This window comes from Podarcis erhardii (assembly GCF_964252035.2).
Source record: "Podarcis erhardii genome assembly, chromosome: 5".
Taxonomy (NCBI): domain Eukaryota; kingdom Metazoa; phylum Chordata; class Lepidosauria; order Squamata; family Lacertidae; genus Podarcis; species Podarcis erhardii.
Window position 1 is genome coordinate 91,782,495 of NC_138509.1, and position 13,002 is coordinate 91,795,496.

Sequence of the window (13,002 nt, forward strand, 5' to 3'; positions counted from 1 at the left end):
TATTTTTTTATTTATTTATTTATTTAGCCCTTCATCTGAGGGTCTCACGCCTGTTCACAGGATAAAATACAGAATAAAACCACAAAGTACATAATACGAACAAGAACAAAACAACCCCCGCTCCCACCTTATCACATGGTTGCCCCCTTGTTAAATCCTTTTCTTGTCAAAACATTGCTGTCCCCTCTTGGTGAGTGATATCCTCTATGGATGCTGTCTACTCTACTCTACTCTACTTTTTTTTTTTAAAAAAAAAGGCAAGCAGCCATGTGTTCATCACAAGTCTACCCCTTGTGCAGCATGGCTGCCACTTCCCCCATTCATTATCTGAGGACTGGATTTCACAGCACAGGCTATTGATAAGGATGAACATGGATATAGTCTTGAAGCGAAATTGCAGACTTTCAAATAATTTTCTGAAAGGGGATTTAGCATTGAAAGGTGGCTTTAAAAAGGTAAAGGGTAAAGGGACCCCTGACCATTAGGTCCAGTCGTGGCCGACTCTGGGGTTGCAGCGCTCATCTCGCTTTATTGGCTGAGGGAGCCGGCGTACAGCTTCTGGGTCATGTGGCCAGCATGACTAAGGCGTTTCTGGTGAACCAGAGCAGCGCACAGAAATGCCGTTTTCCTTCCCGCCAGAGCGGTACCTATTTATCTACTTGCACTTTGACGAGCTTTCTGCTAGGTTGCTTTACTCTGTGCTAAATTTTAATCATGAATTTTGGGACTTGATAGCAGATTTGCATTTCTCTATTTATTCAGCAATTCTTACCACTTAACTCATCCATAATAGTCCCTGAGCACAACTCAACTTGATCCTCCCCCCCATTCATGAAATATTTCCTAGGACATGCTGAATATTTCCATATGAGCTGAATATTTCCATACGGGCCCATTGTGAAACATTTGGACTACCAATGGCATAGGCCAGATTTCATACTAAATGGGCAACTTGAGTTTACCAGATTTAAATATATAAATTGTTCCTGCCATTGAATTGTGCTCATCTTTCAAAGAGACAGGAATGCAAGCAGGAAACTTTCCCACATAAATATTAAAAGCAATTTCAAAAAAGCACAACAAAATCAGCGCCTTTTCTTAAAAAGCAGAACTAATCTAGCTCTGTAAAATGATTCAGTCAAATTTAAATCCCCCCAGCAGAATATTGAGTGACTGCACACTCAACTAATGAAACACAAGGTCGGGGGATTACATTGTAGGAACAACTCTCTGTGCCTAATCATGCCCGGAGGCCAGGATGTAAGAGGCCAGCTACTGCTGAAAGCTGATGAACCTCTTTGATAGCATCCCATTCCTGCTCTTGCCTGGGCAGTCTTTTTGCACTTTCTGATCACTAGGGCTAACGTAAATAAACAATAGCTTCAGTTGCACGGACTGGAGCTAAGTATGTATGGCAGGGAATAGAAAAGTCTGGGATTTAGGTCCACCACTCTTACACTGACTTCTGTCCAGCTTCAAGGTAGCAGGGAAGGTAGAATTAAGCACAGTATATCCTATCATATTATTAAGGTAAAGGTAAAGGGGCCCCTGATGATTAGGTCCAGTTCTGACCGACTCTGGGGTTGCGGCGCTCATCTCACTTTACTGGCTGAGGGAGCGGGCGTACAGCTTCTGGGTCAGGTGGCCAGCATGACTAAGCCACTTCTGGCGAACCAGAGCAGTGCACGGAAACGCTGTTTACCTTCCCATTTACCTTCCTATTTATCTACTTGCACTTTGACGTGCTTTCGAACTGCTAGGTTGGCAGGAGCAGGGACCGAGCAACAGGAGCTCACCCCATGGCGGGGATTCAAACCGCCAACCTTCTGATCGGCAAGCCCTAGGCTCTGTGGTTTAACCCACAGCGCCACCCGCGTCCCCATATCATTAGTGTCTAATTAATGCATATGTGAAGGGTGTGACCATTGGCAGATGCAATTGTCCAGCATTTTGGAGCTTGAGTGAACATGGAAGGTCCTTAACTCAAGATGTTAAACCAAACAGTTGGTTGGCTCGAGCAAAACTCCATAGGGAGAGCATTTCTTTGGAAGGATATGATCTTAAAAAGCAGCATCAAAGTCACTCAAATAAGTCAGTGAAAGCACTCCATCCAATTTGTAAGAATATAAGAAGATTCCCGATGGATCCAAGCAATGCAGTGGTCCACCTAGTCCAGTATCCTTTTCCTCACAGTGGCCAATCAGATGCCTCTGGGAAGTACGCAGAGAAGAGATGAAGGTACCAGACTTGTCACACTGGTGTATTCCAAGTATTCAGAGGGATAATGCTTCGAATTCTGGAGCCATCATGAGGGGTAGTCATGGATAGCTTTATACTCCTCGTTTTACTTGTTTAATCCCCTTTTAAAGCCGCCTCAATTGGTGGATATCGCCACATCTTGTGGCAGCGAATCCCATAAATTAATTACGGAATCGTTCTTTTGTTAAGTGTCTCTTGAGCAGAATGGCCAAACGCCAAAGGTCTTCTCAGGAGGATAATATACATGCGAGTAGCCAAACCCCCAGGCCCCTGGGAGGTGGCAAATGTCATTACATTACGATTATTATTGTCTTTGCAATTTTCTCTGCTTCTTGGACAGCAGTCCTCCTTAAATGAAAACTTCTGTGGCCTAGTCTAGTTTTAAAAAATGAGGTGTTTTTTGTTGTTTTTTTTAAGTCACTGGCAAAAGATTGCAGCAACTGTTACTAAGGCCTAGAGCTCGGATCTGCCCATACCTGTCCAACAGTAAACAGAGCAACATGGGAGGACTTAGGGCTAGCTGAACACCTTGGTCACACGCTAAGCAAACTACCAACAGGTGTGCTTGCAGAACGGGCTCTCCATCAGCGTCCTGTCATGCATAAAATGTTTATCCAATTTGTCAAGCTAATCTTTCCTCAAATAAGACGAGGGTCTAGGCCCCAGGAACAACCAGAATTCAGGTGGTATAAAGTAACTCTCTCTCTCTCTCTTTTACTCTCTGTTCCTCCCCCCCCTTGCCCCTCCACAACTCATTCCCCCTCCCCCCTCTTAATCGCTGTGTCAATGTTTCCTCGGCTTTAAGCAAACCAAAAGTCATTATATCATCTGTAATGGGAGATATCTTTTGACTGGGGTAGCTGATTTGCCAGCTAACTTCAAAATGCTCCTAAAGGCGCTTGTATCTCTTCCCAAATACACATTCGCAGATGTTCCACAAAGTCAGGTACATCAATGACCTGACGATTTGTTTGACTAGCCACGGATAATGGCTCTTTGATGGCTAAATTTGGGGGGGGGGCATGTGTAAATAAAATAGATGCTGAAGGTAGATCTCTAGTGCTAGTTTGCCATGATGAATGGGTGAGACCAGTGGCCTGTATGGGGTGAGTGACTCAGCATTTTAACCATAGACACTGAGCAATTGGAGGTCATTTGTAGGAACATTCACGGACAGGACACGGTAGTGACATACAACCGCTCTTGCCAGGACTGGCAACCACAGGAAATCTGCAGGTGCAGCATTTATCGCCGGATCTGACACTCAACATCCTGAGGACCCCGGCTTCTATTTGTTTCTAGAAAATAGGTTTCTAGTCCACATGGCTGCAGAAATAGGCTTTAACCTCAGGTGTGTGACCTGAGGCTCAGGAGCCAAATTCTACCTTTCAGGCGTCTCCATCTGGGTCTCATGACTCTTTCCAGGCCACACCTCCTTCTTAGCCACACCCACTTTCTCCAAGCTAATCGTCTCACCGGACCTGTTTTGCACCCTCCTGTATATATATTTTTTTGCCTGGCTGGAATGCATCCTAGCACTCCTTCTTGCCTGGGTAGATAGAGAGGGGCATCTGAGTGCGGGTAGAAACTGGCCTACTGTGCAAAGGTGAAATTTACACCAATTGCTCCTCCCCCTTTTCCTTTGGCCCTGCCCACCACTCACATGTGGCCCCTGGAAGGCTGCTCAGAAATGAATGAGGCCCCTGGTATGAAAAAGCTACTGCACCCCTGCTTTAACTAATATGTGTGTGCACCCCATCTTTAGCCCTTGAAAAGACTTCTAGGATTTATGGGATCACTCAGTGAGGTTTCTGTGCTCTGTAAGTCATTGTTCCATCTCTTTGTGATGCCCAGAGCAGAATACATTATGCGAAGGAAAGATGAATAGGCAAGTATCATCTGATCTGCATAATTTATTCAGTGCACAGAATTTATTCAGTGCACAGAATCTAGCTTTTACAGCAGGCTCTAGATCAGTGTTTCCCAACCTTTTTTGGGCAAAGGCACACTTGTTTCATGAAAAAAATCTCGAGGCACACCACCATTAGAAAATGTTTAAAAAATTAACTCTGTGCCTATATTGACTATATATAAAGTAACTCTCTTTAATAGGCATCAAATAAACACAAAGAAAGTACCGTATTTTTCGCCCCATAGGACGCACTTTTTCCCCTCCAAAAATAAAGGGGAAATGTGTGTGCGTCCTATGGGGCGAATGCAGGCTTTCGCTGAAGCCTGGAGAGCAAGAGGCATCGGTGCGCACTGACCCCTCTTGCTCTCCAGGCTTCAGGAAGCTGTCCGCAAGCCTTGCGCGCCCGGCAGGAGCTCCCGCCCAGCGCGCAAGGCTTGGGGCGGCAGCCTGTTGCCCGAAGCACAGGGAGCCCTCCGGAGGGCTCCCCGTGCTTCGGGCGAGTGTCTGCAAGGCTTGCGCGCCCGGCAGGAGCTCCCGCTGGGCGCGCGAGGCTTGGGGCGGCAGCCTGTTGCCCGAAGCACGCGGAGCCCTCCGGAGGGCTCCCCGTGCTTCGGGCGAGTGTTTGCAAGCCTTGCGCGCCCGGCAGGAGCTCCCGCTGGGCGCGCAAGGCTTGAGGCGGCAGCCTGTTGCCCGAAGCACAGGGAGCCCTCCGGAGGGCTCCCCGTGCTTCGGGCGAGTGTCTGCAAGCCTTGCGCACCCGGCAGGAGCTCCCGCCAGGCGCGCAAGGCTTGGGGCGGCAGCCTGTTGCCCGAAGCACGCAGAGCCCTCCGGAGGGTGCCCCGTGCTTCGGCGAGTGTCTGCAAGCCTTGCGCGCCCGGCAGGAGCTCCCGCCAGGCGCGCAAGGCTTGGGGCGGCAGCCTGTTGCCCGAAGCACGCGGAGCCCTCCGGAGGGTGCCCCGTGCTTCGGGCGAGTGTCTGCAAGCCTTGCGCGCCCGGCAGGAGCTCCCGCCAGGCGCACAAGGCTTGGGGCGGCAGCCTGTTGCCCGAAGCACGCGGAGCCCTCCGGAGGGCTCCCCGTGCTTCGGGCGAGTGTCTGCAAGCCTTGCGCGCCCGGCAGGAGCTCCCGCCAGGCGCGCAAGGCTTGGGGCGGCAGCCTGTTGCCCGAAGCACAGGGAGCCCTCCGGAGGGCTCCCCGTGCTTCGGGCGAGTGTCTGCAAGCCTTGCGCGCCCGGCAGGAGCTCCCGCTGGGCGCGCGAGGCTTGGGGCGGCGGCACGGGGTGGCCGGCCGAAGTGAGCGGCGATGGGATTTGGGAGGGAGGGAGCTCGCCGCCCCGCGTGTGCTCGCCGCCGCCGCCGCCCCGCCTCTCGCCGCCGGACTCGCCCGCCTCCCTCCCACGGCACACCAGGCAACGTCTTGCGGCACACTAGTGTGCCGAGGAACACCGGTTGGGAAACACTGCTCTAGATTACCTCAGTACAAGTTAGAAAAGCACACCACAGAATTAACGCAGCCTCATCCGTCTGTAACCAACACAATTTGATAAAAGAATATGCCTCAGAAAATGGGGGTTGCACTTCCAGTTATCACAGCGAGCCCACCTCCAAGAGATGAATCCTCAGTTTATTCACATTTTCCCTTTAAAAAAGACAATTATATGGGGGGGGGGTGATTGATTTGTCTGGCACTTCACACACCTGCCTTCCTGAGCCACTCCCTCTTTCCCAGCACAGGTGAACTTCCAGCTCATTTCATTCAATTTAATACATTTGTACACTGTCCTTTGAGGGGTGAGCAGTGCAATTAAAATAGCCATTAAAAAGTTTTCAAAACAAGCAAGAAAAGCAGACAAACACAATACAAAATGCATATTGAACTGCCTCTAAGCAAGGGCAAACCCTGATGATGTAGGAGCATTACCACTGATGGTTCAAACTGCAAGCTGTGTTCAGCATGGTGGCATGAATATCCGCCCCTTCTTTCCCCCTCTCTTTTTCTCTGCCTTGGCTTTCTGAATTTCACTTCTGAATTTCACAGTAGAATTTTCACTGGCAGTGATTGACAGCTTCTGGCACACGCAATTCATTTGATTTATCTTCTGATTTATGAGTGATAACACCCTCGAGGGCGTGTCTGCCTAAAGACAATATTCATCTTTTTCTTTGTCAGGTAACATCATTCTGCCTTGTTTTCGTGATCCTTCTGAAATGTATGCTCTATTCTCTGCTGCTGCTGTTTGGCATACATCATTCTGAAAGATCCTAAAGAGCTATAAGTGCAATCCTATGCCTATTCTGAAACAGGCTCCCTCGAGTTCAGTAAGTATGCCTCTGCTCTGTCTCCGCAGTTAAGAGGCAGTAATCACATACATGCATTTCAATGGGTCTACTCTAAGTAAAACACAGTTGACTACCACCCCATTATGCAAGTATTTTAACTTGAAGTGAAGCAGATTTGTTCCCCAAAGTTCTCCTCTGTGAATTCTGATCAATAGCATCTGTGTGTTCAAATACTCAGAGAATAGCCAGCTTGGGAACCCTACTGGGATGAGTGATTGGGTTAGGAAGGTAAGGGAAATAAATGAAGAAATAAATATTAGCCGGGCACTCACAGAATATTTTATAGTTACATTTTATTTCATAAGCTGATGGTTTATCATCTGCTTGCTGAGAACTAACATACCATAGCATTTAAGCTGTTGCCCTATTCTCACTCAACTGGGAAATTAGGTCCCTTTACACTCCATGGGGCTTACCTCCAAGTAAACACGCATATCATTCCACTTATTTGACATTGATTGATAGATGACATGCAATGGTATTTAGTACACTTGGTATGTCACACTATATGCTGTCTTTGATAGGGGACAGCCTGCGAGTTTTCATATTTGATGCCTCTCCAACTGCAGAAAGTTGGAAAGATGCTAGCAAACCTAAAGCAGTTAAATATATATATATATACACACATACATACACACACACACACACACACACACACACACAGTGGTAACTCAGGTTAAGTATTGAATTCATTCCGGAGGTCCGTTCTTAACCTGAAATTGTTCTTAACCTGAAGCACCACTTTAGCTAATGGGGCCTCCTGCTGCTGCTGCGCTGCCGGAGCACGATTTCTGTTCTCATCCTGAAGCAAATTTCTTAACCCGAGGTAATATTTCTGGGTTAGCGGAGTCTGTAACCTGAAGTGTATGTAACCTGAAGCGTATGTAACCCGAGGTACCACTGTATGTGTGTGTGTGTGTGTGTATATGTATATATATATATACATGTATATATATATATATACAGTGCTTCATATATATATATATATATATATATATATATATATATATCATTAAAAATCTGAATTCCAGATATGTCACATCTGAAAGACATACCTTTGGCTGGATTAAGCTACTAAAATTAGAATCATCTCAGAATTTCAAAGTAACTTGAAGAGGATGAAGCTTAGAATTCAAGTGTTTGGAGGAGATAGAATCAAGAAGTTATGAACAAAACTCTGCTGTCGGGTCCGTTTTCCTAAGCGATCCACTGGAGTTTTCCTCCACATGTCCCCTTGCATAGGTCAGGCCGTCCATTCATTGTTGGCCGAGAAAAGATTCTTTCCCTCGTGTTTTGTGTTTGAGTTTCCTTTATCCTCTGTGTTTGTGTGTATCATTGTGGACTCTTGTTTGTACCGTTTGTGCAGCGCACGACTCCACATCCAAGAGGTTTGTTAGCAAAGGAGATGTGAACTATGAACACACGGCCCTGACATTTCAGGCAAGAGAAACAGGATCATACAATTCTCTTGGGACCAGCCGCAGACTTACGAGCGAGCCTCTTCAGTATGAAACTCAGGTGTAATTGAGCATGCACAAAGGACGGGCAACATGAAACCCATGAGAATTGTGTCCAAAAGCCCTGCTGCCAGCAGGATTCCCACAGAATTTCCAGCTCTTCATCCAGATTCTGCTTGAGATTGGGTGGGTGAGGCAGAAAACAGAGGGAAATTCTGTGCAATGTGCCTAATGCTGATGGATCAGACCATTGGTCCATATAGCTCAGTCTTGTCTACACTGGCAGCTCTCTAGGGTTTAAGGCACGAGTCCCTTCTAGCCCTACCTGGAGAAGCTGGGGATTGAAGCTTCTGCACTCAAACAGCTGCTGTACCAGCAAGGGCAGGGGACGTGCGTGGCGCTGTGGGTTAAACCACAGAGCCTAGGACTTGCCGATCAGAAGGTCGGCGGTTCGAATCCCCACGACGGGGTGAGCTCCCGTTGCTCAGTCCCTGCTCCTGCCAACCTAGCAGTTCGAAAGCACATCAAAGTGCAAGTAGATGAATACGTACCACTCCGGTGGGAAGGTAAACGGCATTTCCGTGCGCTGCTCTGGTTCGCCAGAAGCGGCTTAGTCATGCTGGCCACATGACCCGGAAGCTGTATGCTGGCTCCCTCGGCCAATAAAGCGAGATGAGTGCCGCAACCCCAGAGTCAGCCACGACTGCACCTAATGGTCAGGGGTCCCTTTACCTTTACCAGCAAGGGTGCCATCTTGAATAAAATATTTGTGGGGGGGGGCAGGTAAACCTCGCCTTGCATAATCAATCACAATACACAGTGCATGCATACCATTTGAATGGCAAGGTCCATCAATTTTGGGAGGGCCCAGCCCCCTCAAATATTTTATTGTGGGGCCCGAAGGGACCTCAGCCCTAGAGGTTGGTTCCTATGTGGACCAGTACGGCTCCATCATGCTAGTCCCACATGCCAAGGCTCAGGCCCTGTGTGTTGTTATTTGGGGGTGTACAAGTGTGCTACCCCCACACTTAACAACATGGGAACCTTCGGACTTCCCCTGCCCTGTTTTCCTTCCTTGACTAAGGATCTGGCTGCAGACTTGCATTTTTATAACCTGGCCAGAGAGCTGTATGGAACCCTGTTAATAAGCACAATATGTTACCTGGGCTTATTCGTTTATTTATTTAAAAGAATTTGTATACCGCTTATAATTATATATATAACAAAACCATTCAACTCTCTAACCCAGCAGTTCTCAACCTGTGGGTTCCCAGATGTTGTTGGACTACAACTCCCATCATCCCTGAGCTCTGGCCTTGCTAGCTAGGGGTGATGGGAGTTGTAGTTCAGCAACATCTGGGGACCCGCAGGTTGAGAAAGGCTGCTCTAACCCCATTGAGGGAGCCCAAGTTATAGTGTCCTTTGGTTGGTCATATTTTAACCCATGTGACAGCAGTGTGCTGCTCTGATTGGTGCTGGTTGCCACTAGGGGTTGCTCTACACCGCAAGCATGATGGTGGCTCTCTGGTGGAATTCATTCCCCAGGGAGCTTTGACTGGTGAACTGGATGAAGACTTTTCTATTTTCCCCAAGCCTCTTTAGTCGCCAATATTTCAAAATTTTTGTTTTAAGACCACAGGAACCCTGCTGGAACAGATCAACAGGCCCCGTAGTCTCCTACCCTATTTCACTCAGCAGTCAAACTATTGTCTATGAAAAGTCCACAGGCAGAAGACCACAGCTTTTCCACCTGCAGCTCCCTAGTAACTGGTCTTCATTGGCATATTGCCTCTGATCCCAGGGGCTGCATAAAGCTACCTTGGCTAGTAGCCAGTAAGGATTTGGGGGGGGGGGGACGGGTAGAGAGGAGAAGAATTCAATTTAGTTCACATTTCAATGCAAACTTACCTAATTCACACCTTCAGAAACAATGTGTGCATTGAAATGCAGATGCCCTTTGAAATTTGCAAACTTCTCCAAACTTTCTGATGCAGGTTCCCCAACTGAATTGTGCCTACGAAAAGCAGCGGCATATATACTGGAGGAAAAGTGTTCATAAAAGTACACAAGTTGGCGAAAATGGGATACAAAGTGTATTGAAATGGGAAAAATGGGAGAAATTCACATCAAAATGCTAACAAATTTTAAAAACAAACTAATGCAGAAATGTGGCCAGTTAAACTCAAGTCGGAAGAAGTAAGAAGTTCAGAAGAAACCAAAAGTGACAGATTTGTCCATCTCCACTCACCAGAGGCAGACCTCTGTTGCATAAATTTGCCCCAAAACCTCCTTTGAAGGGTACACTTCTCTGTGATTTTGCCCTTTTTGTGATCCATTAGAATCTAGGAGATCCAAATGAAGGGCAAAACCCAACAGGGTAGACAAATTGGTCTGCATAAGTCATAACATCCTCTAAATTTCTAGCCTGCCCCCCTTGCCCCTTTGTCATTTGCGGGGACTCGCCAAACTTAACGCTCCGCTTTGACTACGGTTGTTACCACTTTTCCTAAGGAGGGAACCACGAAGCAGCTTCAAACAGCAAAGAAATCATAACCATTTTAAACAGATTAGATAATTGTGCTTAGCTGCCTGCCGTGATCGTGCTGTGTTTTCATTTATTTCTGAGCTAGAGTAGATGCATCATGTTGAGCAATACTTTCTTCTCTCCTTCCTTCCTTCCCTCCCTCCCTCTTTTTCTTTTCTTGCAGGGGGTGGTGGGAGCTGGAGGAGGAGGAGGAGGAGGAGGAATCACGTGCAAATACAGGCTAAGTCCTGATAAGAATCCTGAAAGTAAACAATGAATTCCTACTAATGGCTAAGTCACCAAGGTAAGATCAAGTCTAAATACACACCCTTAGTTAAATATGATTTCATTAACTCACATTACGTGGCTCTGCTGAAGTTTTCTCCTTCTGATCCCTGTCGGGTGAATTGCACACGAGGTTGATCAATCATTTTCTGACAGTCTGTTTGCATCTGCTCCGGGTTCGAAGCAGGGCAGCCTGTGAAAGGTTTCGCTTTGCTTTGCAAGTCTCAGGCAACCACTGCTTCTCTCGGCCAGCTCCCCTTGCTGGGTCACAAGTCTGCCCTTCTCCAGGGGCTAGTGCAGACACAGGCAAATTCTGGCCCTCCAGATGTTTGGGACTAAAATTCCCATCATACCCTTGCTAACAGGACCAGTGGTCAGGGATGATGGGAATTATAGTCCCAAACATCTGGAGGGCCGGAGTTTGCCTATGCCTGGGCTAGTGAGACTGGATAGGCTTTCTTAGAGAACACCAGGGGCTTAGAAACTTAGGAAGTCAGACCAGTATAATTTACCCTGATAGGCAGCAGCTCCCCAAGGCTCCAGGCATCCTACCTGGAGATGTCTAGGATTTAACCTGTGGCCTTCTGTATGCGGAACAGATGTTCCACCACAGACCTATGGCCAGCGGCTCATGTTGAGCAATGAGAATGATTGGGCAAAGGTTGGGGAGATCAAATGGTAGGTGGAGCCGGAGCCAATGACAGGCAGTCAACTAACTCTGGTTTTGTCCCGCCCCCCTCCTCCACGTTGAGGTCTCCTCCTGCTGGATCTCTATCCCTTCTGCAGGCATCACCTGGTTTTAGTATATTTTTAATTAGCTTTTCTGATCTACAAAACAGTTCTCAGCTCCAGGATATCGTCAAACCAGCAATTGTCCTTATCCGTATACAAAATAAACTGTGAAGCATATGTAAGAACGCAAAAACCACAGGTGTATAGTAGTTCTGAAAGTTTTACTGAGGGCTGCAAGGTGGCCACATAATCACAACATCAAGTTTATGCTATATGTAATTCCTTGACCAAATCCACTCATAAGCAAGAGGGGGTTCTAGACTGTGTTCCTCTTTACCTACAAATGAAATAAAAGTGAACTGAAATGGCCCCTGGTAACTCTTAATTTGCCTGTTAATTTCTCCAGAAGAGCAATATCCCAAACTTTAGTATACCAGCTTCTAATATTAGCCCAGTAGTTAATAAGTGGCTATGGTTTTCCCAGTAGTGATGTATGGAAGTGAGAGCTGGACCATAAAGAAGGCTGATTGCCGAAGAATCGATGCTTTTGAATTATGGTGCTGGAGGAGACTCTTGAGAGTCCCATGGACTGCAAGAAGATCAAACCTCTCCATTCTGAAGGAAATCAGCCCTGAGTGCTCACTGGAAGGACAGATCCTGAAGCTGAGGCTCCAATTCTTTGGCCACCTCATGAGAAGAGAAAACTCCCTGGAAAAGACCCTGATGTTGGGACAGATGGAGGGCACAAGGAGAAGGGGACGACAGAGGACGAGATGGTTGGACAGTGTTCTCGAAGCTACAAACATGAGTTTGACCAAACTGCGGGAGGCAATGGAAGACAGGAGGGCCTGGTGTGCTCTGGTCCATGGGGTCACGAAGAGTCGGACACGACTAAACGACTAAACAACAACAACAGTTAATAAGTGGGGGCTAGTTGAGAGTAGACTGAGGTTGGTGGGGCAGCACCCCAATAGTCCTAATGGACCAACCAGCCCCCATTGCCTATGGCCCCTTTCACTTGTTCATTATCCCTTCTGTAGGCATAGTCTGGTTTCCATACATTTAATGAGTGACAGTGGGCTACCATTATTGAAACAAAGTTGGTTGCTTTGAGGTGAGGTGGAAGTTTTCCTGTAAGTGCCATATCTGTACTGGATCATTCCCATGTAGGGCTTGTTGTTTCCAATCAGTAGCACAGTAACAGTCAGAAAGGCATACATTCACAGACTTGATGGGCAAGTGGCTAAAAAGCATTCACTGCTGCCTGAAAGGCTGCTATAACACAGCAAAGCAAGCAACACTTTTGGAATTATTATTTCCACCACGTAATCCTTTGAGAACAGTGCAGTTGCGTTTCAGGTGCAGGCGCCCATTTTTTGGACGATAGGAATTACCAGTAACTGGAGCAAGGGTTTGTGTGACATCAAGAATCCACATCAGATGTTGTAACAACATTCTCTAGTATAGTAAATGCACCCTTCAGTCTTGCTCAGCAT

The 13,002-nt window shown here is 47.2% G+C and overlaps 1 protein-coding gene across 4 annotated transcripts in view; it reads left to right on the forward strand.

Moving 5' to 3' along the window:
* LOC309342306 (uncharacterized protein) overlaps positions 1–6,472 on the forward strand; it is a 477,018-nt gene extending 470,546 nt beyond the window's left edge. For 2 of the 4 annotated variants that reach the window (XM_081862829.1, XM_081862830.1), the window contains one exon: positions 6,339–6,440. Coding sequence is in view for 2 of the 4 variants with exons in the window: in XM_081862832.1 (XP_081718958.1) it covers positions 6,339–6,424 (86 nt within the window). In the remaining 2 variants the exon portion in view is untranslated. Of the gene's footprint in view, positions 1–6,338 lie in introns of all 4 variants that reach the window. The other 2 variants (XM_081862832.1, XM_081862835.1) reach the window with 2 other exon arrangements.
* The last annotated feature ends 6,530 nt before the right edge of the window (positions 6,473–13,002 follow it).